The sequence below is a fragment of the Oryzias latipes genome, chromosome 14 (assembly GCF_002234675.1).
Source record: "Oryzias latipes chromosome 14, ASM223467v1".
Lineage (NCBI taxonomy): Eukaryota > Metazoa > Chordata > Actinopteri > Beloniformes > Adrianichthyidae > Oryzias > Oryzias latipes.
The window spans coordinates 14865510-14892489 of NC_019872.2; the positions used below are offsets into that span (position 1 = coordinate 14865510).

The following is a 26980-nucleotide window of genomic DNA, read 5'->3' on the forward strand; positions in this document are numbered from 1 at the left end:
TTTTAAAAAAAAGACACAAAACTTAAAACGACTTTTTTCCATCAGTCCACACAAATCGTGGCTGAATGAAATGAAATCCCCCACCACTTGCTCTAAAATAAAAAAGCAGAAGTCAAACACGACACCTCATCTGCACAGACACGCAGGATCACTTCAACAAAACTAGTGGTGCAAGTTTCAATTGTCTGTTCCTGAGTTAATGTTGCTTTACTCAGCCTGGATATAACTGCTTCACTGCCTTTTTTCCAGGCTTGCTTACCGGGCAGCTGTAATCATCATGAATAGTTTTACCCTTATAATTAAAGGTGTGTGTGGTCTGTGGATAGTAGCTTTTTCAGCTGTTGTTCACTCTATTAAATCAGTTAAAGAAGACACCTGCAACTATTTTTTTGTTTTGTTTTGGCATTTTTAGCCTGCAACAAAAAATGTTTTGTGACAAAAAAAATCGAATACGGTAATTTAGAAGTTATTTCCAAACTGCGACAGACTGGCAACCTGTCCAGGATGTCCCCAGCCTTCGCCTGCAAGTGGCCGGGATAGACTCTGTCAGTCCCGTGACCCCGAAAGGGACAAAACGGATTAGAAGATGAATGAATGAAGGAATGAATGAATGAATGAATGAATGAATGAATGAATGAATGAATGAATGAATGAATGAATGAATGAATGAATGAATGAATGAATGAATGAATGAATGAAAGAAGTTATTTCCAAACCTTCTGCACATATGTAAAGAAAGACAACAGGTTGATGTTATAGAGTCGCTGTGGATATCGTCTCTGACTCTGACTATAATTTTTAAGGTCAGATTTTGTGTTTATTTTGCTGAAGATTTTTAATCATACAATCCTTACAGCTAATAAAATGTGATTACTTTTATTATTAGCTTTTACATTTGTTGCATTGCTCTTATTCATGTATCAATAAAATTAAAAAGAACCGCAAAAGCTCTCATTATTTTTTTAGAAGCATTTGCATTAAAGAAATACAATGTAATGTTTTGGCATTGTTAAAATGTTTAAATGCAAATTCGATCTCCATATTAAAATAATGTATATGGCTTGTTTGCACGTGTTTAAACAACCCTATAGGAGCAAACAACTCCTGCAATGTGAGGCATTTTGAACAGACTTTAGCTGTTATTTGTTTTACTTTGATTGCATTTAAAAATAAATGCTTTTTTTATGTATCATATTTATATATTATGGCGTTTTGCATGTGCAAAAGCTGTGATCAACGGTAGGCTCTTGTCCCTCCCTGCACTGCCTGCTATACTGGGCCAGTAAGTCATTAAACTAACCAACAAGGAGGATCAACTTCAAATAGAAGAATTCTAAATGCAAAAAAAGAATAAAAATGTTAAATATAAATCCTTGTCTAAACTCTTCCAAATCGTATGATGTGATTTATTTAATATTGAAACTATTAAAAGCCTTTGCTGAGTTAATTCCATTTTAAAAGGTAAAATCTCAAAATCAGGATTCCACATCTCAAAATGGTTTTGTGTCTTTACAGCACACATACACACATGTGGGTTTTTGTGGCGGATCTTTGAGAGCGTCTTGGATAGAGGAAACCTTTTTAAAGCTTGCTTCTCTCTTAAAAGCAGTGGCCCCTCACAGTGTTTACCCTGGTTGATTATTTAGTCCATGAATACCAGCTTGATGCTTGTCCTTGTGAGGAGGCAGTTTGTTCAGAGATAAACGTCTGAGGAATGTCACCCAGTGAGGTTGGTTTTCTTTAAGAAGCAGAAAATAAAACAGAAGTTCTACATGTAGTCATCAGTTGTGTTATATTTTAAAAGTTGATTTGTGCTACGATACTACTGTTGCTTTCCTGTGTTAATGTTTGTGTTACAGTGCTATTTGAAGACAAAACACAACAAATTTGGAGTAAGATGAATTAAAATCACAGTTCCATTTTCTGAAATATTAGTTTATCTCCAAAAAGCTCAATATCAGCTGTTCCACGCGCTATCAGAACACAAGTTTGACACACGAACAACAGGGGAAAAATCTCATAATCTAATGTGTGTAGACCTCCAGGTGAAGTAAGAGCATGCTGGGATATGAACCTGAACATCTGTCCTGGTTAGTGAGCTGCTGCTCGATCTCAGTGCACAAGGTCAGACCAGAATCACACGTTCTCATGAGGAAAGAAACGGACTGGAGACAAACTGTCAGATTTACAATGTAAATAAACACTGTCATGTTGGTTGGCCTTTTTCAGCAGTCAGGCAATTCTTTTCCCCCCTAAATTTTCAGTGCTAGTTGTCTCAGCATAACCTTTGTAGATTGTCTTAACTCCAGAGAAAAAAAACTAAAGGAAATTTGAAAACAGTTTTTATAACAAGAGTCAAATAAACTTTATTGAGCCCATTCTATCATTACATTTGATAGATTGTAATGAGTGAACCTCAAGGAGTGAATGCAAAGTTTGCACCACAACACTTTCCCTTCACAGCTGAGATTGCGAGCGTTAAAACAGATGGAGGTGGTGTTGACTTGTCAAAGTGTGAATTCCCTCCAGCACACGCTCCACACTCTCCTTTGTTGAAAATCTTTTATAATGTAGGATAGATGAGGAGAAATGGGAGCTTCCACAACGTCTGGAAAAGCTTCAAACTATTTCAAGGAATTAAAGGTGCAAAAGTCTGTTAAACAGCCTTTTCCAAAGATTCTTTAAATATACTATTGGTTTTCTCGACAAATACTTTTTTTGTTCATTTCATTTGATAAAAGTTTAAGATTTTTTTTCCCCCCAAGAGCTTACAGGAACATTCAAGTGGCATATAGCTTGAATCATTTTGGATAAATAAAAATCAGCTAAAAAAGATGATAAGTTATCAGCAACATTTAGCAATATATACATGTATGTATATGTGTTTAATCCTAATAAGTAAAACTGCATTTTTAACCCCAATTATAAGACTAGAGTCACCTTCATCTGTTATTCAGCATCTATTATGCACAGATAATGAGCCATTTGTGTTGCAGTTAATTAGTTCAAATCCCAGAATGTCAAACAAACCTTCCTGGATAAACAGCCTGAGGTACAACACCCTCAAACTGTTCAGAGGCTTGTCGGGAGCTGCACGTGATGAAGTACCATTTGGCACATGGACTCGTCTGAGGGGGAGACTTCAGCATCTTCTATGTCATTGAGAAATAGTCTCAGCATAATATCTCAATCAGACTTGGATGATTGAGATCACAGTTACAAAAATCAAAAACTGTCTATTCAAACCATTGCTCCATTTTCTAAGACTGTCCAGTTGATAATAAAGGCCTGGACAGCTGAGAAGGTCACCCTTTGGAGAACCCATTAAAGTACAAGTCCCAAGAGGAGCACACATGAAACCAAATCAGAGCCGCCTCTTCCCCGCTTCCTCCCTGGAGGGCTGTAAACTACATGTGCGCACAGCCAAAGCAGCCACATCACAGGGTGAGGCTGCAAGTGTGCGCAGCATCTTTTGTCTGTGAATCTGAACGAAAACGGGATCATCTCCACAAAAGGAAATCAACCGACTGCAGGTTCATTCATGTTTTGTACTGCTCAATCAGCCACAGCTCGCAGTTTCAGGCAGAGCAGAGCGCAGCGCCCGGTGGGTGCGTCTGCGTCTCATTCATGTCTCTAGAAGAGGGGGAAGCGGGGGTTGGGTGGGGGGTTCTAAAGCCTGCTTGCACTGGTCAAAGCTGCAGCCAAGCCTTCCCGCGTAACAGAGCTGACAGAATCTCTAACCAGGTTGAGATGCATGAACAGAATTTAGAGCGCGGTCACGCGTTCCTGCGCCCCCAGAAGCACAATGCGAGCATGCACCACAAAGGAACCGGCGCGCTTCTGCAGGAGGAACACGCCGGCGATTTCCTGCATCCCACCTGCTTGTGTGGTGTCGGTCAGGTCGTAGTTGGTGCCAGGATACTCCCTCAGCTTTCTGCCACTCAGGTTTAGTATTCCCGAACACACGGCATCCTCCAGAGCCCGCTCCAGGCTGCGGGCCGTGTGGTGCTGCTGCTGCTGCTGCTGCTGCTGGTACTGGTTGATGCCCGTGCTCCAGTGGGGTCCGCTGGGGATGTGATTGTTCTGTATAGTGACAGCTCCCACGCTTCCCTGACTGGACGCCATTTTCGTCAAAAGAAATAACTCTTACAGTAATAAGAGCGCACAGCCGCTGCCTCTCCGCCCATGCGCATACAAGGGTGCGTTCCCGGGACGGACGCTAGGGGATGGGCTTCTGAGGTGGTGATGATGATGATGATGATGCTGGAGATGGTGATGATGGGGAGGGCATGGGAGCCATTTTAGGCTTTTGCCCCTTTTTTTCGCCTGGTAATAGACACTTCGTTGCGGTGGGCAGCACAACGCAACAATATATAATATATTGCAACAATAAAGGTGATAAAGTTTACATTGGCTGTTTGCCCTAATGATTATGGAGAAGGTAGGGTTTTCTACAGGTGACCTAACCTCAGAACAAAACTGGATCGTTACTTTGCAGGTGGTGTTTATATGGTGTTTATATAGGAATTTTTCTCGCATTCTTTTCCCTTTTCCTTACATTTGTGATGTCATGTAGGTTCCAAAACAAACCAGTTTTATTCCTATTTCTTACAGAAATAGTCTATTTGAAGCACTTCTTTGGTGAACATGGTGTCATTAAAAACAAATCACATTTATTTGAGCTTATTTTCAAGAATGCTCTACCCAATGAAATCTTGGATAAAAACGTACATATATATGTTGTTTTCACCCCGAAATCAACAGTAGATGCCCGTCCTCCTGACCCAACCCTCTGGATTTATCCGCACTTCATGGGACTCGTTCGGTACATGCGCACAGTGGAAAGCGCCCCCACGTGGTCACAGTGGGTTAAAGCACTGTACAAATGTGTGATTTTTTTTTTTTTACAATTTACATCTCTTTTTAAAATAGCATTCAATAAAATCATTCCACTATATGAAGCACACTTTTCAAAAATTCGCACTGCAATATTATGAAAAAGATATTCTATGAATGCCAAACTTTAAAAAGTTCTGAATTGTTTTCATTAATATGTTTGTAATAAAGCCAACATTAACGTGCTTATCTGTCAAAAAGAAAGATGTAAAGTCCACTATTGTCATATTAAATATATGCCATTGATGTGGGAAACAATGTGTTCATGGAAAATATGTAGACATTTCAAAAAGTTATCTAAATGAAAGCCAATAATAAATGTATTAGCTTTATAATTTGTTCGACTATTATAAGTTTATCTGTGTAAACATCCACTGGGGTAAGTTAGGCTAATTTCCGTCTGTGTTTCCATAGCAACAGCAAGGCCTTGCCCACAGATGCGCCTGTCTGTTAATTCATTTTTAACATTACTGATTTAAACATAAATACATATAATTTTTAAAAGATCGGTCGAGTAAATTTTGTTTTAAATACTTATTCACCTCCTTGCGTACACAAATGTCGCACACTTTGTATTTTTCTCGCACTGTTCATTGAAAAAAGAAAGAAAAATTTAAGTAAATGAGAAATGAAAATTAAAATAAAAATAATAATAAAGCCATCTACCACATGAAAATTAAAGGGGAATGCAGTTGTAGTTGGTGACCAGCTATATGTGGCTACAAATCAATTCAGTGTGATGACTGCAGCGGGTGACGGAGTCTCATTCAGGAGGAGCTGATCTGGAGCCTGTTCTCACCGAGGAGCGCTCCGTACCCTTCTGGTAATTCGTTTAGTCACAAAAACACATGTGTCCACAAATGCAACAGCGATAAGCGCACACCGTTCCAGCCCAGGTATGGAGCAGCGTGCACGCAGAGCAGTGCAACGTCTGTGCTACACACCCAGCAGCCACTGTGATGTTCTGTTTGTTAGCTTGCTAAAGTGAGCGTTGCATTTGGATGTTGACTGGGCAGACCCCAGACTCCTTTACACTTTGTATGTGCAAAGTAGCTGCAGCGGTGGGTTGAGGCGATAGCACATCGCTGCAATAGTCGCCTTAAGGCGGAGGATAGCTTCCCTTTTTCCAGGTGTCCAACGACAGGTAGCTATGCTAAACATTAATGTTAGCTAATGCTAGCTAACATCGCGAGCTGATTGCTTGCATTCAGTTCAGGCCTGTTAACACCGCTTCCAAGAAAACAAATGGTAAAGCTCTTATTCTTGTTTGGGGAGGTAACATATTTATATAGTGCTATAATGGTGGTTTATAAACTTTTTTTGCTGTGATTGGTTTTGTTTTTAGCAGCCCTTTAGTCGAGTTGCTGCATGCAAGCGTCACCAGTTAGTTAGCAAAATGTAATCGTGGTTTAGTTTATTCCCCTTTTCCTTCATTCCTGTGTTAGGATGAACATAAAATACAACATGTTGAATTCATGGGAGCTGCTATGGCTTTAAGCTTTTCTGACCCAATAGCCCCCAAAATGTTGCAACAGTTCCCAGCATTACATGAATATAATAATAGACCTCAACCTTATGGCCACAACATTTTCTTTATTGATTCTTGGTCAAATATGACAAATAAGTGAACAAAGATGGTCAACATTTTTTTAAAATGTTAAGTAAACTTTTGCAGGAAGTAATTCAGGAGGAGTTCATTAAAACTATATTTAAGAAAAAAACATAATAATTTTTCAATTATATATATATATATTGCCTTTGAATAGTTTGAGATTAACAGTGTATTACTGCAGTATAAGAATACTGTCAGTCTTTTTATAATATCATAAATGCAGAAATGTCTGGTGTTTATTTTTGGTAACTTTTGTTTTGCCTTTGTCTTTGTTTACAGTTTGAAAATGGCTGACAAAAAGGGAAAAATTGCCACTCCAGTCAAAGTGCTGACAAAAAAAGAACAAGAACAGCTAAAGAAAAAGGTATAGAAAAAGTATTTGCTTTGTGGTTCTATAAAAAAATGCGTTGTTATTATGAGAGGATACTTTTTTCTCTCCCTTTAGAATACATAATAACCAGCTTATTTTAATTACAATGAAAAATGGGTTCAGGTAAAGGGATCATATTGAGATGCTTTTTAATTTTTGAATATTTTTACTTTATTAAAGGAGGAAGAGAAGGCAGCTGAGGTGTTTGAAGAATTTTTGGCATCATTTGAGAGCAATGATGATAGAAAAGTGAAGACTTTTGTCCGTGGAGGAATTGTTAATGCAACTAAAGGTAAGTTTGTGGGTCCATTGCTTCTGCACGGGACTATTTAAGGAGAAATACATGGTGTAGACAGAGCAAAATACGCATCATTAAAAGCTTGGTGCAAGCAAAGAAAATGGACATTTTATGGGATATGGCACATTTATACTTTTCTTTTTTATGCATGTATTAAACTACTTATTAAGGTTAAAATCTATTCATGCTTTTAAATGTAATTATAGTAATGCCAACTTTTTATTTTTTACCCAGTTGATGGTCTATAATTTCAAACGGCTACCAAATAGAAACTGTATTTTAAGGTGACATAGTTTAAGTATTTCATATATTTAATTTTTGTATTTAATCAAATAAATAAAGGTGGGATTTGTTCTGTACTTGACAATAAAACACTCTCAGTATAGTAACAGAATGATATATTTTTTCATTTCATTTGGTGAAGTATTGGTTATGATTCCAGTTTTCTTGTTCCATTTAGTTACCGAACAGAAGTGATATTTGATGGTGTTTTCTACTATGTTATTGTGTTGCTCTGAAAGACATCATGAATGACACACCAATGGGATTCAAGGAATAAGTTGAACCAAACTCTTAATGAACAAAAGCTTTGATTGTGCTTTTTACAGAAGAGGAGGCGGCGGAGGTCAAAAAAAGTAAGCTCTACCGACCAGCAACAAAGTTTTCCCCCGTGACTCATCACGTCTCGGCCTCATCATCTGCCGAAAGCAAAAAAGCTGTGAGTACCGATTATCTTTGAAGTGGACCTCACTCCTGACTCTAGTTGCTCATGACTTCTCACACAGTCGTTGTGAAACTGAACCATTTTAAGTCCCTCTTAATGAGATTTCTGCGTGTTGGATGAACAGGCTTTCAAAAGAAAGGCAGATGAAAAGAGGAAGAGTAACCTGGAGTTGTTCAAAGAAGAACTCAAGCTGTGAGTCTGTTTGCAAACACTTCTGTTCTTTGTTATAGCTTGGTGGTTTTTTTTTTTTTAATAAAAAGCCATTTTTGTGTATGTGAAATAAAAAACAGAATACAAGAGGAGCGTGAGGAAAGACACAAAAGGAAGAAAAATGACGCTGGTGGAGGGGCTGAAGGAGGAACATGTGCAGATTTGGACATTCCACTGTCTGGGAGATCCAGTGAGAGTTTAATTTATGGAAAAAAAAAGGATGCTTTTATTCAATATGTTGCAAACCTCGTCTTCACCTCAGGCCTGTCTTCACCTTTCAGTGTTATATGATGACCTAACAGTGCCGGTCACCACTAACCTCTACATCAACTGCATAAGCCCAAAGGTAAAGACACACCCCGACCTTAACCGCATCCCCACACATCATGTATCTTTTTTATATTTTCTATCTATCTAGATGAACGAGGAGATGCTCTGCAGAGAGTTTTGTAAATATGGCCCCCTGGCAAGTGTAAAGATAATGTGGCCTCGAACAGAGGAGGAGCGAGGCAGGACTTCAAACCGAGCTTTTGTGGCTTTCATGACACGGAAAGATGCAGAGAGAGCCATGGCTGCTCTCGATGGTATAACTGAGTTCTCTTCTCCTCTAATTTTGAAACTATCATGTTATCTCTGTGGCAAAATCTCAGTTTATCATTGATTATGACAGCAGTGATGTCTTCTGCCTTTAGGTAAAGTGATTATGGGCTTTGAAATGAAGCTGGGATGGGGCAAACCAGCCCGCATCCCACCTCAGCCTCTTTACACGCCAATCGGAGTGAGAGCCGCCCCGCCGCCCCCATCCGGACTCCCGTTTAACGCTCAACCAAGGGATCGTTTTCGCAATGACTTCACCAAGCCACTGAGCTCGTCTAAATCAGAGCTGGACAAGGTACAATCCTGTAGAGCTGGTTACGTCCCTCTAGAAGGACTCAGCAGTGTTCTTGATTTAGGATTAAACAGATTTTTTTTTTATTCTTTAGTTTTTTGCTTTAAAAAAAGACACTTTTTTCAGATCTACATTTTGCTGTTAAAAATGTCAAAGATTTGTTGTGAAAGACTTGAATCATATTCTATTGATGTTGGCTCATATGATAGAGTGTGAGTGTTTAGTTTTGATGTTTTAGCCTCTCTAAAGTGAATATGAATGCTGTCACCAGTTTCTATGCTAAATATGTCCTGCAGTACAGGTACTCACTTTTTAATACTCTCACTATTTGATTTGACTTCACAAACAGACTCTGTCCGAAGCCGTAGTCAAAGTGGTTATCCCAACCGAAAGGTACACACACTCTTCTTACTACGACTGACCAGTTGTCACAACACACGTGTCTTAGGACAAAGGGCTGAGCTGCACTTGTATCCACACACATCCCTGAAGGCAGGAGGGACCAGGGTTAGGAGCTGCTCTTGCACATGTGTAGACGCTGCAGTCCTCACACAGTAGGGGTGTGTATCTGTAAGAGTCTGGCGATGCGATATGTATCCCGATACGCGTCCCACGATGCAATACATATCGCGATATTGTACCAGCACACTTTTTTGTTTTTTTAAGAGTATGACTTAGAAAAAAAATCTACCTGAATATTAATGCACCTTTCATTGTAATAAAATTGTAATATTTATTTTATTTATTGATCACAATGTTGGGCACTGCAACTGTATTTCATATATAAGTGGCTTTTACCCAAGCAAATTCATAGTGCTTTTATTTTGGTAACTTAAAATATATAAAGGGAACATTCAGGGCGTTAGAGCAGGTCGTCCAACAACTGAAGGGTTGGCGGATCGATCCCCGCTCTCCCCAGCCAGCTGTCAGCCCCCGAGCACGGCCAGGCTACAGCTCACCGCTCCCTCAGGGGATGGGTCAAAACACAGAGAAGACTTTCCCCATTGTGGGATAAATAAAGTATCAAGTCTCAATTCAACATTGTCTGATTTCCACAAGAAAATAATTTTTAGTATAAGAAAAAAAAATGACATGAATGTGCCTTAACCAATAAGGTTCTAAAAGTATGATTGAGTAAATAAAGTGCTGTTTATTTTCAATATTGCTTAATGTAGCTTATACAGTATTTTTAAATGGTTCAGGAGCCTGAATGGTGCTGCAAAAACAAAGGAGAGAAAAACACAAATTCTTTCCAGAAACAAAGTGTGAGGATGAGGCAGCATGACAGGATGAAGGAAAGTTGCCTTAATGTGGCAAAGATGCTTTGTTTACATGACAGTCTCCACTGCAGCCACGCTTTCTCACCCATGGAAGGAAACTAGTAACGGTCATCGCCATGGTGTCGGCCTGTTTTCAGAGCGTTGGACACATCACTCTGATCCATCAGGTCGCTGAGCTAGAATCTATTGCTGTGAGGTTCTGCAGAACTTTGGCCCGCTTTGTCAAAAACATTTTGGCTGTTGCTGCGTGCATTAGCCGCTGCACTGCTGCAGTGCTTCACTCGTTCCTATCTGAGCTACAAAGCACTGCCATCCGCGTTTTTATATGATACTGGCAGAATATTCAATCCAATCACTGCAAACCGTCTGGCTCCAACATGGCAGCGTCCTTATTGCACAAAAAAATGGCGACTGAATTGACTTCATTTCGTTGGAGCTGAAAGTGAGCTCTTTTCTGTGGGTGACGTCACACACTCGGTCCAGTTCTCACACACACACACACTAAATGCTCCTGGATCAGGTCAAAGTAGGGACACATCTACACAAACATGCATGAATGGACTGATCTGTGATCAGTAAGAAATTACAGAACCACTTTACAGAACTGACGAATGTTTATGGGGCATATTTTCTTTATCACTAAAGCAAATATCGAACAATTGGAATTAATAAAGAAATGGAGACATTTTTCTTAACAGTTAGCATGATTGTGTTTGCCCAAACTTCTAAATGTAAAAACTGAAGGACAGTGAGTGATGCACAGCTGAAAACCAAGTGTCTAGTAGTCTTGTTCTAGATGCTGTTGTGATTGTTTCTGTCAAGATGCCACCTGACAGTCAGACATTTTCTGCAGGCCTTTACCTGATAGTAAAACCACCCCCCAAAAACAATCAAATGCGTTGAGTTAAAAAAAAAAAAAACCCACTCTGATGCACGTCTCTTCGTCCACAGGAATCTATTGTTCCTCATCCACAGGATGATAGAGTTTGTGGTGCGTGAAGGTCCCATGTTTGAAGCCATAATAATGAACAAAGAAAAAAGTAATCCAGACTACAGGTAGGTGGGCTGCTTGTGTTCATGTTCGGTGGGTTTAAGAGAAATGTCTTTTCTCCTGTACTTATTCTTTCCTCTTTTAGGTTTCTATTTGACAACAAGAGTCAAGATCATGTTTATTATCGCTGGAAACTTTTCTCCATTCTGCAGGTGTGTTTTTGAAAAAACTTCAATAAAAAATAATTGTTTTTTTAGATTTAGATCAAGAGTGTATGTCTGTTTTTTTTTTTTTTTTGTCTTCCTGTTAGGGAGAGACTCCCTCAAAGTGGAGGACAGCAGATTTTCGTTTGTTCCGAGGAGGCTCGCTGTGGAGGCCCCCTGTCCTGAACAGCTACAGCGAAAGCATGGAGGTGGAGGATCCGGTTCCTCCTGAGGAGGAACTGAAGAAAGGGCAGCTTAGAGCGGAGTAAGTCCACTCACTCGTTACTATCGTCATTTTGAGTTTTTTTTTTAAGTACTAAAAGATATTCTTCTATCAACAAAACTTAGACACAAACAGAGACTGGAAACACTTCTTAAAGAGCTCACTCCAAGCAGAGAAGACATCGCCAATGCCATGCTGTTCTGTCTTGGCCGGGCAGATGCTGCAGAGGAAGTGGTGGGACTCATAGCCGATTCTTTTTCTTTGCTTCAGACGCCCCTTCAGATAAAGGTTGGTTTGCTGCACCAGACGATGCATAGAAGATGTAAGGTCAAAAATGTGCTCGTGTTGCCTCCTAACCTTTTTTTTTTGTCCTCACCTCCACAGATGGCCAGGTTATATCTTGTGTCAGACGTGTTGCACAACTCATGCGCCAAAGTCGCCGGTGCATCATATTATCGTAAATAGTAAGAGACTCTGCTTCAGATCCACTTCACCGCTGATGCCTTTCTTTTGTCTCATGGCCCTAAATTATTTGTCCTTTCAGTTTTGAAACCAAGTTACCACAGATATTTGGAGACCTTAATGCAGCACACAAAAACATCCAGGCCAGGCTGCAGGCTGAACAGTTTAAGGTAACGTTACTGGTTTGCACCGTAGAAGGACGCTTGCCTAAGAGAGAACAAAAGACCAGGTCAACTGTTTCTTATCTCCACAGCAAAAGGTCATGATTTGTTTTAGGGCGTGGGAAGACTGGGCCATATATCCAGAGCCTTATCTAATTCACCTCCAAAATATCTTTTTGGGCTACGCCAAAGCTGGGGAGGAGGTGACGGAGACCGTGGAGGTGAGCTTATCTCCTCCTTTCAGGCTTCCCTGCCTCACTGTGGCAGTTGGAGGAAGACAGCAAGACAACCAAAGCAAACATGAGCGTTTGTCTGTCTGTTTGTAGGAAGAATCGGCTGAGATTGATGGTGCACCCCTGGACCGAACCGCTCTAGACGGGCTGCCTTTGGGCAGATCTGTGGATGACATCGATGGCTGCCCCTTGGGCTGGGACCCCCTGGATGGAGTCCCAGTTGATGACATTGATGGGGTTCCTTTAGGGGTTTCTAGTGATGACATTGATGGAGTTCCATGTGAGTTCATTATGTAAAATTTAAAGGGGGGGGAAGCACAATTGCAGAATTTGACTTTTTACTTGTTTGTGGTCAAATAAAATGCAGCGTAGCCTCAATAAAATGATTCATACGTCTGCACCGGGCTTGTGTTTTGTTCCCACAGTAGATGAAGGCAATACTCTCTCAAGAATCCCTTTGTCTAAATGGGAGAAGATGGGTGACAGTAAAACTTTTCCTCAAGGTAAGTCAAGTTAGCATTTCCTCCTACTGTAACGGCAGATTTTTCTAATTCTTTTTTCTTTCTCTTTCAGCCAAAACTGAGTCCAAATGGGACACTATTGGGGATCAAGACAGTGAAGATGAAGCAAAGATTCGGTAAGGCTTAAGGGATTCGATTACTGAAGCATTTAGGATTACAGTTGACACTTTCCTTCTTTTCTCTCTCCTGGCAACAGTTCTAACTCGCAGGATGAAAACGAAGGCTCAGAAAGCGACAGCAGTGCCGATTCCTGCAGCTCGCCTAACTATGACAGTGCAGTTTTCCAAAGCTCGCTTCGAAGTTTCCAGATGTCTGAGAGCAAAAGGAAAAAGTTGAGGGAACTGGAGGTAAAATACAGAAACATTTGATCGTCTGACCTGAAGACCATTAAGTTTGGATTCAGGTTCACAAACTCTGTCTATATTATAAGCACGTTAATTAATGTTTACATCTACACGGATGCGACCCAGGTGAAGGTTATGAAGATCCAGGATGAGTTGGAATCTGGCAAAAGGCAGAGGAAACCTGGAATTAGCATCCAAAAGCAAGTGGAGCAGTACAGAAACAAACTTCTGCAGAAGGTGAGCTGACAAGAGCTGTGTGTGGAAAAGTGAACCTCCTTTATTAAACGTATTTGAGGATGGAATTGTCCTTTGTAACCTAGACTATTTTCAAATATTCCTCCAAACTTTAAAGTGTGATCAGGAAACTTTCTCCATTTTTAAATATCAAGTTTTAGTTCTCATAGTCCCACTCCAAAAAACTCTTGATCCATTTTAAAAGCATTCCCAGTCTTTTAACTATGATCGTGCCATTTTTAGCTGTCATTTTTTAGGACCGTTTCTGCAAAGCAGCAGGAGTTCATTAGAAATTCGTTTTTGGCGGCACAGGTGCTGAGCGTTTACATACATGCTCTCCTGCAAGCTTACAGCCCCTCACAATCCTAACCTAACATTACCGCTGCAACACAAAGGGTAAGAACATGGAGGTATGTGTCTGCAGGCAGATGAATCAGAATGAAGCAGAGCAGGGAGCTTGTGGTCAGTGGATCACACACAAGCTTTTTCAAACTGCATGTTTCTGCTCCTGTTCTACAATTTGAATGAAGAAATACTCAGGAAAAAAAAAATCAATATTTTAAACTGAAATTGGCCCCAAAAAAACAAAAAAACACTGGGAATGTTTTTACAATAAAGATGACTTGAGTGGGATTTTAAAAACAATTTTCATGAATGTTTCTTGATTTTGCTGAATTCGCCTCCAGAGATGCTGTAGGAGCCTCCGTGTCACAGTCTGCTCAGGAACCCTACACACTTCAATGACTCCTCTTTTGTCTTTTGCAGGAATTTCAAAAAGATGAAGAAAAGAATGAGAGGTCAAAGGCCAAAGACAAGCCGAGAGAGGACAGAAGAAAGGACAGAAAACGCAGCATTGATCCCGGAGACCGAAAGTCGAGGAGCATTTCTCCTTTAAAGCAAGTGCTTTCATGAAATCACCTGATGTGTTCCTGCATTTGGTAGTGATGTCATCAAACCTGTCATTGTTCTTGCTTACCGTCAGGACAAAGTCCCCCAAACGGTCCAAACGCTCCCGATCACCATCTCCAGATCACAAAGCAAAGAAATCCAGATCCCGCTCGCCACATCGCTCCCACAAAAAGTCAAAGAAGAGCAAACACTGACTTCCAGCAGGGGGCGTCCTCATCCAGGACCGCGCTTCACAAACCAGCTGGTGTCTGCGAGAGGACTTACTGCAACCATCCACCCTAGCTTCACCCTTTTATATAATGACATTAAAACACTGTAACTATGTATATTTTTTTTCATGTTTGTTTTTAAAATTAAAACCAGAAATCCTCCTGCAGACTTCTGACACTAAAAGCTTTCATGGATGAGCATTGGTATTGAAAAAAGAAAAAAGAAAAATATGACATAGTAAAGAACGGAGGCTTGTCCTGCTTTTTGAGGCAAACACAAAGCGACAGTCTAGTTTTTGTGGATGTTTTTTTTAATTGAGCAAAGTACTAGAACATATTTTTGTGCTTACAAAAATCAGTAAATGTCATGAAATGTGCTTTAGGAGAAAGTCATGTGAAGTACTTTAAGAGCCAGTAGTATTTCTGGAAGAAAAAGAAAAAAAAACAGCCCCGATAATAATTAACTGCATCCACATCTGATGAAATATTTTAAAGGAAAGCCTCAGAAGCAGTTAAAAAAAATAGAATTTGAAGGCAAAATACTTTAGAGATTTCATGTCAGTTTTAAACAGCTTTAAATGAAATGTTTTTAAAATATTTGGGGGGGATTTTGATTCTTTGAAACTGTTTTGCTGAAATGTGAAAGCCAAAGAAACAAGTAAGGTGCCCAAAATGCAGCAGGCCTTCCCGCCACTGCATAAATGTTCACTTATGTGAATAGAACTGCTTACATGGCATCTCTGGATATCTAAAAGCAAAATTATTCACAGTCACCTGGTATGAAAGATAAAAAATAGAAACAGAAACGAGGCGTCCCACCTCTAGCTATATAAATGAGTCTGTTTCTCCCATCCATTTCCTTTGAACAATAACCGTTAGATAAATGGATGATCATAGAAGACTCCCGACAAAGTACTCTCAATTCAACAGGACGTCATCTGAGGAGATCAGACCTCCCAAGTGCTCAGTACTTCTTCACATTGATGAAAACCTTGATGGCTCCAGTGAAATCAGCAGACAGAAGAACCTCCGTGTGATCCGTCTTTAGTGCTCCTGCAAGAAAACAAACAAACTGACTTCCAAAAGCAACAACAAAAAAAGCAACATCGTCCAGCTTTGAAGTAAACCACGCTGGCTAACCTGACGGTATGGTTTCAGAGTCTGTGGAGTCCAGGCTCTTGCTGTCTGCTTCTGGCTTCTCTGCTCCAGCTTCCTGTGGAACTATGAGGTTTGGATGGGGGGCAAATATGGCAGAAGTGACCACTGCATTGTGTGCTGTAAGAAAAAAAAAAAGATCCTGCTTTATTACCGGCTCAGATGCAGACAATAATAAAAGGTTAAAGGTCATTAGACCATGAATGCACAAAACATAGTAACCTTTAATCCCTTCCCAGAAGTCATTGCGGTCCCGCCGTACAGATGTGAATTTGCTCAGGTCGTGGTAGGTGCTCCAGACGTACACATATTTATCCTCTGAGCCGCTGACGATGAAGGAGTAGTCATGGCTGTGAGGACAAAGAATAACAGAAATAAAGACAAAAACAATAAAAACTTTTCTGCAAATGTTTTATAACTTGGGGTCAGGGGTCTCAAACTCTGATCACTCAGGGCACCAAAATCCCAAACACGCTGAAGGTTCTGGTACATGGCCTGTCTGTCCTGGGGGAGGATCCCTCCTTCATGTGGACACCCCTGAGGTTTCTTTTTTTTTTTTTTTTAGGAATTTTTCCTTACGGGAAGGAGGGTCTAAGGGCAGGGATGCCCAGTTTAGTTTGTTTAGGGGATCCGTAGCTGATACGTTACCAGTGCTACATTTCGGCGGACAGCGGAAGTGCTGCATCATGGGACTTGTAATGAATGTTATCAGCGCCACATTTCGCAGGGTCATTAAAGACTCTATAAAATGATCTGGCCCACAGAACTTGACTTTGACACGTGCTTCAAGTGATAAACGCTCCACTCACCTGAAGCTGGCCTTAATTTGGCTGCTGCTGTTGACGCAACCCTTGTACTTCATGGACAAAGACAAATCCCTCAGGTCATACAGGCGAATGCGGGAATCGTTCGAAGTCACCAAAATCTAAAGGAGTACAGTATATCTGAAATACAACAGCCCTCACTGTTAAATAAAGTTCTTGTGGAAGGACGGTGTTACCTTGTTTTCTCCTGGCAAAGGTTCAATTCCTGTTATTTTGCGTCCGACTCTGTTCCTGCCTCTGGTGGATCTCACATGGATTTGAGTATGGTATTTTAGACGCTGATAAATGATGAAGAAATGGTATTCCATATTAGAAATGTTTTGTGATGCTTTCATGTGCAGTTCAGAAATACGAAAGCAGTATTTACAGACAGGATACCTCTGTGTCATAGAAGATGCATCGGCCATCATAGGTGCCAATGACGGCGTATTTCCCATTTTGACAGAAGTTAGCAGCCGTGATGAGTCGAGTCTGCCCGTCTACTTCATTCCACAATGCAACTTTTTTGTCCGGAATGTTCCAAAGGCGAAGTTTTCCATCCAGGGAGCCACTTAAAAAGTATCTGTCATCCTAGGAAAAAAAAAAACATTTTAATAAAAGATTTGTACAAATATGAGCAGATTTAAAACGATTCAACTCACCCTGGGGTGGAAAGCGATGGCTGTGACAAAATCAATGTGCTGGAAGCAGCACAGGCACTCCCTCCTGGATATGTGCCATAACCTGACTGTTTTATCCATGGAGGAGGACAGCAGGAAAAAGTTCTGCAGAAGCACAAAAATATGAAAAGTGAGACGAGAAATTGCTTTCTCCTTCCTGAGATTTGAAGGAAAGAAGACCACCTTGGACCAGGAGAGGTCCAGCAGATCAGCCGTGTGGCCTTTGTATTTGCAGAAAGGTATTTGTCGAAAAGGAGCATTTCTGTCTTCACTATCTGGGTCCTCGGGAAAACAACTTGCCTGAAAGACGGAGAGAGTAGTTGGTGAGTAAAACAGGATTAGCTGACATTTTTGAAAACTGATGAACACAAAAAGGAGGTGGTCTTCAACTCACCCCTGGATCAGTGTCAGACTTAGATGAACATAAACTTTCCTGAGAGGGGGAAGGAGAAACTCGACCTGAAAAACGAGCAGAACTCTTAGTGCCGCATTCAATGGTCTTATTACCAAGAATTGGTCAATTGAATCTGGTAGTTATCCCACCTTCAGTGTTGTACTTTATTCTCATGTTGTTGAAATAGTCAAATGCAGTTTTCAGGACCCAGATGCGGACGATGTTATCTTGGCCCGCACTTGCTAACAGTCGCCCACAGTGAGAGAACTTCATGGTCCAAACAGCCCCCTGAGGAGAAGATATTTAAAAATGTGTCAATTCTGGACGACCCGGTGAGTGAACCGCTCAGGGGATCCTACCGTGTGCTCTCCGCTTAAGTCCTGCACAACTTTGATGTGATCAAAGTCAAAAGGGCCCTTGAAGCCATGGGCTGCCTTGAACTTGGCGGGCCGCGTGTAAGGCATACCCTCGTCATCACTGGACGACTGGTCATCCTGATCTGTGTGGAACACTGAGGAAAGACCCGAAAATTATGACAACAGACATTTTGCAAAAAGAAATGAGCAAACCTGATTTTATGTCACTTTTTTATGCAATCAACAGAGGAACACATTAAGATGCCCAAGTTTAGTTCACTCCTGACTTTATTCTTTTCAGTTCTCTTTTGTTCTGACTTAAACATGTTTCCTAGATAAAGTTGCATGGTACATCGTCATTGCTTTCATTTTCTCTTTTTTCCTTCAAACAGCTGTAATTCTATCTTGGATTGTGCAGGTTCTCTCATTTAAAAAGATGACAGAGGCCTGTAATTTTCATCACAGGTAAACCTCAACTATTAGAGACAAAATGGGGGGAAAAAAACATAAAAATCACATTATCTGATTTTTAAAGAATTTATTTGTAAATTATGGTGGAAAATAAGTATTTGGTCAACAAAAGTTCAACTCAATACTTTGTTATATACCCTTTGTTGGCAAAGGGTATATAACTGTTGCTGGTATTTTGGCCCATTCCTTCATGCAGATCTCCTCTAGAGCAGCGATGTTTTGGGGCTGCTGCAGGGCAACATGGACTTTCAACTCCCTCCGAAGATTTTCTGTGGGGTTGAGTTTGAGGTTGTGGACAGGTGTCCTTTATATAGACAACCAGTTCCAACAGGTGCCATTACTACAGGTAACAGGTGGAGGACAGATGATCCTCTTACAGAAGAAGTTACAGGTCTGTGAAAGCCAGAAATCTTGCTTGTTATTGACCAAATAACTATTTTCCACTATGGGTTACAAATAAATTCTTTAAAATGAGACAATGTGATTTTCTGGATTTGTTTGTTCTCTCATAGTTGAGGTTTACCTATGATGAAAACTACAGACCTCTGTCATCTTTTTAAGTGGGAGAACTTGCACAATTGGTGGCTGACTAAATACTTTTTTGCCCCACTGTCTCTGGTCATTTGTAATTCTCTTTTACTTTTTTCTTAGTGGTATTCCTTTTGAAAACTGACATTTTTCACACCATTAAGAATAAAAAGTGATGTTTTTTCTTTTATCAGGGGGGGAGATTACATCAACAATTTCTCATTTCCAACATAGACTTTCTTTTGAAATTAAACCATGAAATCAAGTCAATTAGCTGTTTCCAGGTAAATCCCTAAGAAATTGACCTGAAGATGTTTAAGCTGCCATGTTTTTCTGTACCTTCATCCCGCACGCTCTTCACTTTGTTGACAGCCTTCTCTCCATACTCTTCAGCGAGATGCTTGGCCCTCTTCACAGATTTCCCAAAGAATTTTTTCAACTGAGTTCTGGTTGGAGATCAAAATCAAAAAGCTTTATTTTCCACGCTGCATCATCTTAAGGTAGAAAACCAGAAAAAAAACAATGAATTGTTAAATATTACGTTCTCTGTTTCAGCTTTCCTCCATCGGCTTCGGTCAGCTGAGTCTGTGACTTATCGTCATCATCTGACTGAGCTGCATCATTCCTGAGAGGAAAAAAGAAAGTAAGAGAATAAATCACTTTAAGCACAATTCCCCAATTAAATAAACAGAAATGCACATCTGCTTACGTGATGTACTCTTTGGTCCTTCTCATGATGTGCAGAGTGAGGGGGTTGATCCCTGCAGGAAGTTTCTCTTCTGCCTGAATGAGCGGGATCTCCTCCCCCGTGTCTAAATTCTTGATCATCACACTTGCTAAGATTTCCTACAGAAGGGTAGAAATTAGGGCTCTGACGATAACCGCATCACCGCGGTGATGAGGTCATCACCGCACTTTTTTTTACGCACTTTTGTTTTTATGTTTTGCAAATGGTGCGTGATTGGAACTTTAATAAACACATTAAACACATTCATCTTTGCTGATAATTTCCTTTTTCTGCTAGTCCTGTGTTCAGATTTTCCTTCTTTCTTTCAGACTGTTGTCTCCTTTTCTCCAACCGCGCCCGTCACTCTCTGTCGTAGGTGCGCGCTCTCACCGTCTGCCTCTGCGCTGCACGTGACACGCGGCTCCCTTTACAGTTACACAAACAGGCGCGCGCTTTCAGAAGCACACATCCTCATTCTACAACAGAAGTTTCCATCTCGCGAGGAAACTGCTTTCTAATTATTAATTTCCATTTCCATTGTATTCATTTCCATTACACGCTGCGTGCGTTCTTAAGTGCGCGCCACGGCCGCCCACCGGAGGATTTTGTGTGTGTGTGTGTGTGTGTGGGGGTATTACTGTTCTCCTTCACTCCGTAACACCAAACATGAACGCGAGCTGTTAGATTTCCATGAAAATCACTACATGTTTTGTTTGGGAACTATTTTTTGCAGCGTAACGTTACGTGTCTGTATAAACAAAGGCGGAGCCTCCTGCCCCGCGTTCTTCATGTTTGTCGGGCTTCACAGCTACCGGAAAGGTGACAGTGTCTGCAGTCTGCTTATTACTGGGCAATACATAATATTCTGAGAAGACGTCTGTACCAAAAAGCACAGGTAAAACTTGCGTGCAGCTCCAGAGCGGTCCGCTGCAGAAGAATCCACACCCCCCCCAACACACGTGTGCGCACCTTACTCCTATTCCTACACAAGACGCTCCGCGCTGACACAGTCAATCTACAACACCTATAGTTAGTTCACAAGTTAGATATGTAGTTGTTAGTTGTTACTGTTATTTTTTAATAAAGAATAGTACGTTGTAATTGTATTTGTTTCCGATGCGGCCGCCAGGGGATTTTATGTTTTTTATTTTTTTAGGGGGGGGGGGGGGCTGCGGTTAACTGCGCCCCCTGGTGGTTCATAACCGCGGTGATCAAAAATTCGAAACCGTCACAGCTCTAGTAGAAATGTTACTGTTCAATTATATTGAGAACATGCAGGTGTTCAGACATGATAGAAAACCATTCCAAACAAAGAATGTAGGGGAAACTAAAACCAATAGAGGGGCTCTCACTTCATCTGTCAGTTCTCTTCCAGAGTTGGAGCGTGGACGCTGGGGGCCAGGGGTCTGTCCTCCACCCTGCGATGATGCCTGCTCATCTTCATTTTCCTTCAAAAACAAGAGGCAAAAAAAAAAATGAAATTAAAAACAGTGAACCACTTTCTGACTAAAATAATGTCCATGTTACTAACCTGCGCCGTCACCACTTTGTCCCCACTGGTGGCGCTCGCCAAATCCAAGGAATGCTGCAGCTCTTTACTTAAACTCTTTCCTGTGCTGCAAGGAGACACCAGGCCAGACGGCTCCAGAGAGCCAGAACTGCCTGAACCCACTGCAAAAACTGGAGAGAGAAAAAAAAAAAAAAGAATGCTGACATCTTTTCCAATCTGCTTCACAAACATCTGACAGTTGAAGGGAAAAGTGGCCCCACAGCAGCTGAAGCTTAGTTAAGAAAACAAAAAAGGCTGCAAATTGTCTTGATTTGTAAACACATTGAAAAGAATATTTTTATCCCGGGATGCATGTTGAATACTAGAGTTTTTTCAGTATAACAATGTTCTTGACGTTTTTTTCTGCTTTGTTTTGAGCTCCAAGTGTTAGAGGTGAAAACTCAGCCCATGGTTTATAGTCTTCCCTTGAAACCAAATTTCACAGATGTCAGTTTTTAATAATTGTTATTGTGCAACAGAAGTCACATGGTGAATGATGTCAGTCATTCTGACAAGAACAGACTTGTGTAGGAAAATTCGGAGCAAAACTTTAGAGCATGAAACAGCTTCTGCGCTAAAAACGTTTACTTAACTGAAATAAAAGCATCCATGAATGTGATTTAATCCAATAGGTTTAATTCACCACAAAAACTTTATACAAGAATGCTTGTTTTGGTCCTGTAGCCTACCTTCTAACCCACTGGGCCTTAAGCTTTCCTGTGACTTTTTGGACGGTAAGCTCGGCCAGGCCGGAGGAGGCGGCCTCCGTGGAGGGACCACGCCGGGAGGGGGCGGCCGTGAGGGAGGAGGCTTCTTAGTGCTGGCCACAATATCTGGTTCTACTGTGAACTGCCGTGGAGGCTTCATCGGCCCTGGCGAGTCGGACTGTGCTGGTCTGTCCGTCATAGGAACCTGGTCTAAGATGTCTGCAGGTCTGCAGTCCCGCACACCTTCAGCAGGCACACCAGCCCCATCAGGCTGACTCTGTCCAATAGTTCTGGTGATGTCTGGAGGCTGAACTTGCTCCTGAGATCCATCCGATGGTCCCAGAGCATCCACGGCTTCAGGAGCAGGGGAAGAGTGTTCTCCATTTGCTGCTGCGCCTTTCTCCGGTTCCTCTGGCCTACTGGCGAGTTCTGGTGCAGAAGCCGGTGTTTCCTGCTCCACTCCTTCAGAGTTCTGCTGTTGCCTTGGCTCCGCCTCTGCTCTCAAATCAACGTGGAGATGATCTAAGAGCTGAACTACCTCTCCAACATCTCCTTTCTGACTCTCCTCAATGATGCTGTCGATGATCTGTGAGAAAGAGAAACAAGTTTATTCTACAACAAAAATGGTCAAATATTTGACAAAACATTAAATAAAAGCATCGCAATGAACAAAACCGGGTTTTTATGTGCTAGTAGTAGCTAATCTTAAATGGGAACCAGCGCAAACCTATAATCCACTTGAAAATACAGATACGTTTTAAATACATGCATGATAAGAGATGGAAAGAAAACAAACCTGCAAGGAATCATCTTGCTGAGTTTCAGATGCGGCACATGCAACATCCTGCGCCGCAGCATTACCTGCACCTTGTGAGATCTGCTGAAGAATTCAACGAAAAAAGACAAAAGGAGAAACAACAGATTACGATTGAAGATTTTGATCTGCCACTTAATGCATAATCCAGATCACCCAGTTATTGGCCACATTTTATGTGAAGCTAACCTCGATACTCATGAAAATATCAACCTAAAGTACTGCAGGGGTCTAAAAGGGAAGGATTTTATCCTTTCATAAGGAAAACAAATCTGAATTTACAGAAAGATAAGTAATGCAACACTAAACTATTGATTTTTGTTTTTCATTATTGGTTCAGAACTATGAACATTTAGGTCACAAGAAAAGATAAGCAACTAACTAACTGAAAAAATTGAAACTTGAGTCATTTAGTAACAAGTTCATGACTAACTAAGAATCTAAAACTGATGATTACAAAAAAAGGTAGACAACATTAAACTGTAAGTGGTTTCAAGATTCTTGCATTTATAGGAGTCAACAGAACATAGAACTCATAGGATAAAGGAATAAAAAGCTGAAAAACAATAAGATAAAAAATAGATCGAGTTAGGGATACAAAGAGGACAGATTTCTTGGCCATGGTTACATTTACTTCAAAACAAATGGTTTTAATTTGTATTTTGTTTTTAAATACAATTTACAAAAGCTTTCACCTTTTATTAGTTATTGATGGTAAGTGATATAAAATCTCAAATTGTCAGTTTATTATTTTTACTCAATTGCAACAAAACACAACTAACACATAAGCATTAAAGCGTTGATAAATAAGTTACTTTTATCTATTCTGTCCAACAGCTGCACTCTCTCCGTTTGAAATGCTGGGGATTGGTTTAATAACCCTAACTGGATGTGTTACCTAGCTTTAACCTATGCTTACTAGTATTACAGTACTTTATTTTTTTTAAAAGATTCCGATACTGAAACCATGCCTAAAAATGTATCCATCACCTTTGCTCTGATTCTGCAGGAAAATTTAAATATAAAATAAATTAAAACATACCATATATAAATCTCAAAAAATACAACAAGCAGTACAGTAAACAGTACAGTAAAAGTTTAATCTCTTTAATTGACAACAACTAAAAGCACTGTCTAGACTTGCATTCGGGCACACCTTCATAAAGTAAAATATTTGGGCTTTTTTACATGTTGGTGACCATCAATGCAATTTCAAGCAGCAGTTGCAACATTCACGATAGCATTAGCCTGGATTCAACATTAAAGCTTTAAACAAATATACCTGGGCTGTAGGATAGGCCAACTTCGCAGGCGACCTAAATAGAAACAAGAGACAAAGGTAAAACCACGAATTCAGTGAAGTTCAGAGAATTGATAAGGCGTCATTGATTTGAACTTGGAATCTTTATGAACTTAGTGTTAATAAATAATACTAACAAAGGTGTGGAGTTGTGCAACAAAATTCTGCAGGACATTTTCTTGCAGTGACATTTACATTCTGTTTAGGAAACCTGCGTCCGTTCTGAGTACCACCACCATGTCAGATCATGAATTACCAACGATGTGAGCCAAAAGCTACTTTTCAAACTATTTATTCAATTTCTTTTCGTCTTTTCACAAACATTTCACAATGATTACAAATCTCTTTGCCTTTCTGACGAATTGATTTGGCTTTCAACTCTGGAATTTTCTAGATCTCCTTGATCCAAGTCATTTAACATGTTCACTTTAGCGAAGGAAACAGTTTTTTCAGGAAAATGCTGTGGTGTTTACTGTTTGTACAAGAACCAGCTCCCAGATCACCATAACAGTCCAAGAATGTGATCATGTGACTAAAGTGTCAGGCTTCTTCGTTACGTCTACAAACATTTAGTAAACAAAAATACTAAACAGATCAAAATTTAAGTTTAAATTAAGAAGCAGGTCTGAATGAAACCTTTTCTGTACTCGAATCCAGTTTTTCAAATATCCGGGAAGCTGCTGCTTGACTGGAGGTTTGTGAGCATAGCACCGCCTGTCATTTAGTAAATAATTGAGATACAAAGTGTTGTAGGGAACAATAAGGTATGCTCTTACTCTTTTGGAGATGGTGTAAAAGTTACGTCTTCAGGAGCATCAAAAAACTCCTCGGTGTCGCTTGTATCTGACGCCATGCTAACGCCAAATTAGCTTCCAAGCTAAGGGTCCAACAAATCAGCCAGAGGGCTCCGTAAATCCCCAACCTGTGGGTTTTCAAGTCTTATCCGGGTGTGTTTGTCTTGCCATAAATGTACGTCAATATTAACTATGGAACTCCAGGGACAAAGCCCAGGCGACTTCAAACTTACTCGTCAAACGTCACGGCATAACGTTCCAGCCGTTACTCACAGCTAAAGCTAACGAACTGTCACCTCTTTTAAATGGGTCTACAGCAGAATCTCTTCTGCCATGAAGGCTAAAGCTAAACGGTCCGTTTTGACAACAACGGCAGCTGTTGAGCTAACGGAACTGCGTCGGAAACGATTTACTCATTAGAAAGACAAACATCTTGATGTGATCACTGATATGTTAACATTTAGGCGTAAAGGCGGGGCTGTACAGCTGAGTTGTACTGGCGATCGTAAAAAACAACTGATTTAAGAATGACTGTCCTCTGCTGGTTCGGAGGGAAACGTTGTTTTCCCACGTAAAATATAGTTTCGACACACCCTATTTACTGTAAATAGTTTCCACAATAAGCTTTCTATCTATACAATGTAATGGCATCTAAAAATAAAACTTTTCCTTTCAAATTAATTTGCCAACTTATTTACGTGTGTCTTCATGTGAACATTTGGGGGGGGAATTAACTTATTACTTTTTACCAAAACGACTATTGATTGATTGATTGATTGATTGATTGATTGATTGATTGATTGATTGATTGATTGATTGATTGATTGATTGGTTGGTTGATTGATTATTTATTGATTTATTGTGTTTGTTTGTGTGCATGTTTGTTCATCGAACCACTGGAAACCAAATTGAGACACAACTTTATTATTGTATCTGTTTCTTAAGAATTACAACCACAATAATATACTTACTTTCATTTGAGCTTCAATATGCTTTTTTGAGTAGTTCACAGGTCTAGTGAACTACTAGACAGACAGACAGACAGACAGACAGACAGACAGACAGACAGATAGACAGACAGACAGACAGACAGATAGACAGACAGATAGACAGACAGATAGATAGACAGACAGACAGACAGATAGATAGATAGATAGATAGATAGATAGATAGATAGATAGATAGATAGATAGATAGATAGATAGATAGATAGATAGATAGATAGATAGATAGATAGATAGATAGATAGATAGATAGATAGATAGATAGATAGATAGATAGATAGATAGATAGATAGATACTCTTGCGGAGGATGATTGTATTGTTGACCTTATCTATTAAACTATGTCACCTAATTTAAAAGACTTAAAAAGGTTTATCATTTTATTTTTTTTATCTCAGAATAAAATAAAGATTTTTCCCTAGGGTTTTCTTTGATTGGATGTTTATCTTGCAGGACACTTGTTTGTTGTCCAGTCCTATTGTTCAAAAACCTTGAAGTCAACAACAAATTTTAATCACATCAATGTTTAAGCATAAAAAACCTTCGGGAGATTTCAATTTTAAATTGGGAATATTCTTGTGCAAAACAGGCTTTCTCAACATCTTGAAATGTTATCTTTCTGCATATACATTAGACTGAAAATTACAGCAAAAATGTCTCTTGATTTCAGATTATCTGGGATGTAGAAATGCATGTCATCTCTTTTGGATTACTATTTTTCAAAGCAATAAAATAAAATTGTCATCAAATGTTTTATACACACCCTTAGGTCCTCAATTTTAATACATAAGCCAATAACATTGTATAGTTTTTTAAATTAGAGTTGAACACACACCTTTAGACACAGACAAATGATACAGGGATAAAAAATGTTTTTTTTTTCTCAAACTTTTATTTTGAAGAAGCAGAGTGGACATTTCTCAAAAATGT

The 26980-nt window shown here is 40.0% G+C and overlaps 3 protein-coding genes across 8 annotated transcripts in view; 1 reads left to right on the forward strand and 2 right to left on the reverse strand.

The window, feature by feature from the left end:
* The window catches only part of lrch2 (leucine rich repeats and calponin homology domain containing 2), a 36681-nt gene extending 32444 nt beyond the window's left edge, over positions 1 to 4237 (reverse strand). For both annotated transcript variants that reach the window (XM_011483442.3, XM_011483441.3), the window contains exon 1: positions 3879 to 4237. In XM_011483442.3, coding sequence (XP_011481744.1) covers positions 3879 to 4125 — 247 coding nt within the window. In that variant the 5' untranslated portion in view covers positions 4126 to 4237. The remainder of the gene's footprint in view (positions 1 to 3878) is intronic.
* A 1364-nt stretch (positions 4238 to 5601) lies between these two features.
* LOC101156759 (U2 snRNP-associated SURP motif-containing protein) lies at positions 5602 to 14938 on the forward strand. 3 transcript variants are annotated; one of them, XM_023962915.1, is made up of 24 exons: positions 5602 to 5719; positions 6788 to 6872; positions 7059 to 7170; positions 7785 to 7894; positions 8025 to 8092; positions 8191 to 8300; positions 8392 to 8456; positions 8529 to 8694; positions 8803 to 9002; positions 9349 to 9392; positions 11231 to 11335; positions 11416 to 11482; positions 11581 to 11738; positions 11822 to 11984; positions 12081 to 12160; positions 12241 to 12328; positions 12412 to 12540; positions 12646 to 12832; positions 12978 to 13055; positions 13126 to 13189; positions 13270 to 13420; positions 13544 to 13654; positions 14417 to 14547; positions 14634 to 14938. In XM_023962915.1, exons 2-24 carry the CDS (start codon positions 6795 to 6797, stop codon positions 14752 to 14754), a joined length of 2586 nt encoding a protein of 861 aa, XP_023818683.1. In that variant the 5' UTR covers positions 5602 to 5719; positions 6788 to 6794; the 3' UTR covers positions 14755 to 14938. The 3 variants fall into 3 exon arrangements, with proteins under 3 accessions (XP_023818683.1, XP_023818681.1, XP_023818682.1); XM_023962913.1 differs by having other exon boundaries at positions 5647 to 5792; XM_023962914.1 differs by lacking the exon at positions 5602 to 5719 and adding an exon at positions 5841 to 6144.
* Positions 14939 to 15059: 121 nt separating this feature from the next.
* wdr44 (WD repeat domain 44) lies at positions 15060 to 25544 on the reverse strand. 3 transcript variants are annotated; one of them, XM_023962911.1, is made up of 21 exons: positions 25281 to 25544; positions 25030 to 25175; positions 24236 to 24269; positions 22936 to 23019; positions 22122 to 22725; positions 21415 to 21563; positions 21236 to 21331; positions 19866 to 20002; positions 19698 to 19781; positions 19496 to 19602; positions 18161 to 18312; positions 17951 to 18089; positions 17802 to 17866; positions 17591 to 17707; positions 17390 to 17512; positions 17127 to 17318; positions 16925 to 17026; positions 16734 to 16849; positions 16147 to 16274; positions 15910 to 16044; positions 15060 to 15822 (listed from the first exon to the last, which is right to left on the reverse strand). In XM_023962911.1, the coding sequence occupies exons 2-21, from the start codon at positions 25104 to 25106 to the stop codon at positions 15734 to 15736; spliced, it is 2730 nt and encodes a 909-aa protein (XP_023818679.1). In that variant the 5' UTR covers positions 25107 to 25175; positions 25281 to 25544; the 3' UTR covers positions 15060 to 15733. The 3 variants fall into 3 exon arrangements, with proteins under 3 accessions (XP_023818679.1, XP_023818680.1, XP_023818678.1); XM_023962912.1 differs by having other exon boundaries at positions 22936 to 23016; positions 25030 to 25544; XM_023962910.1 differs by having other exon boundaries at positions 25030 to 25544.
* Between the last annotated feature and the right edge of the window lie 1436 nt (positions 25545 to 26980).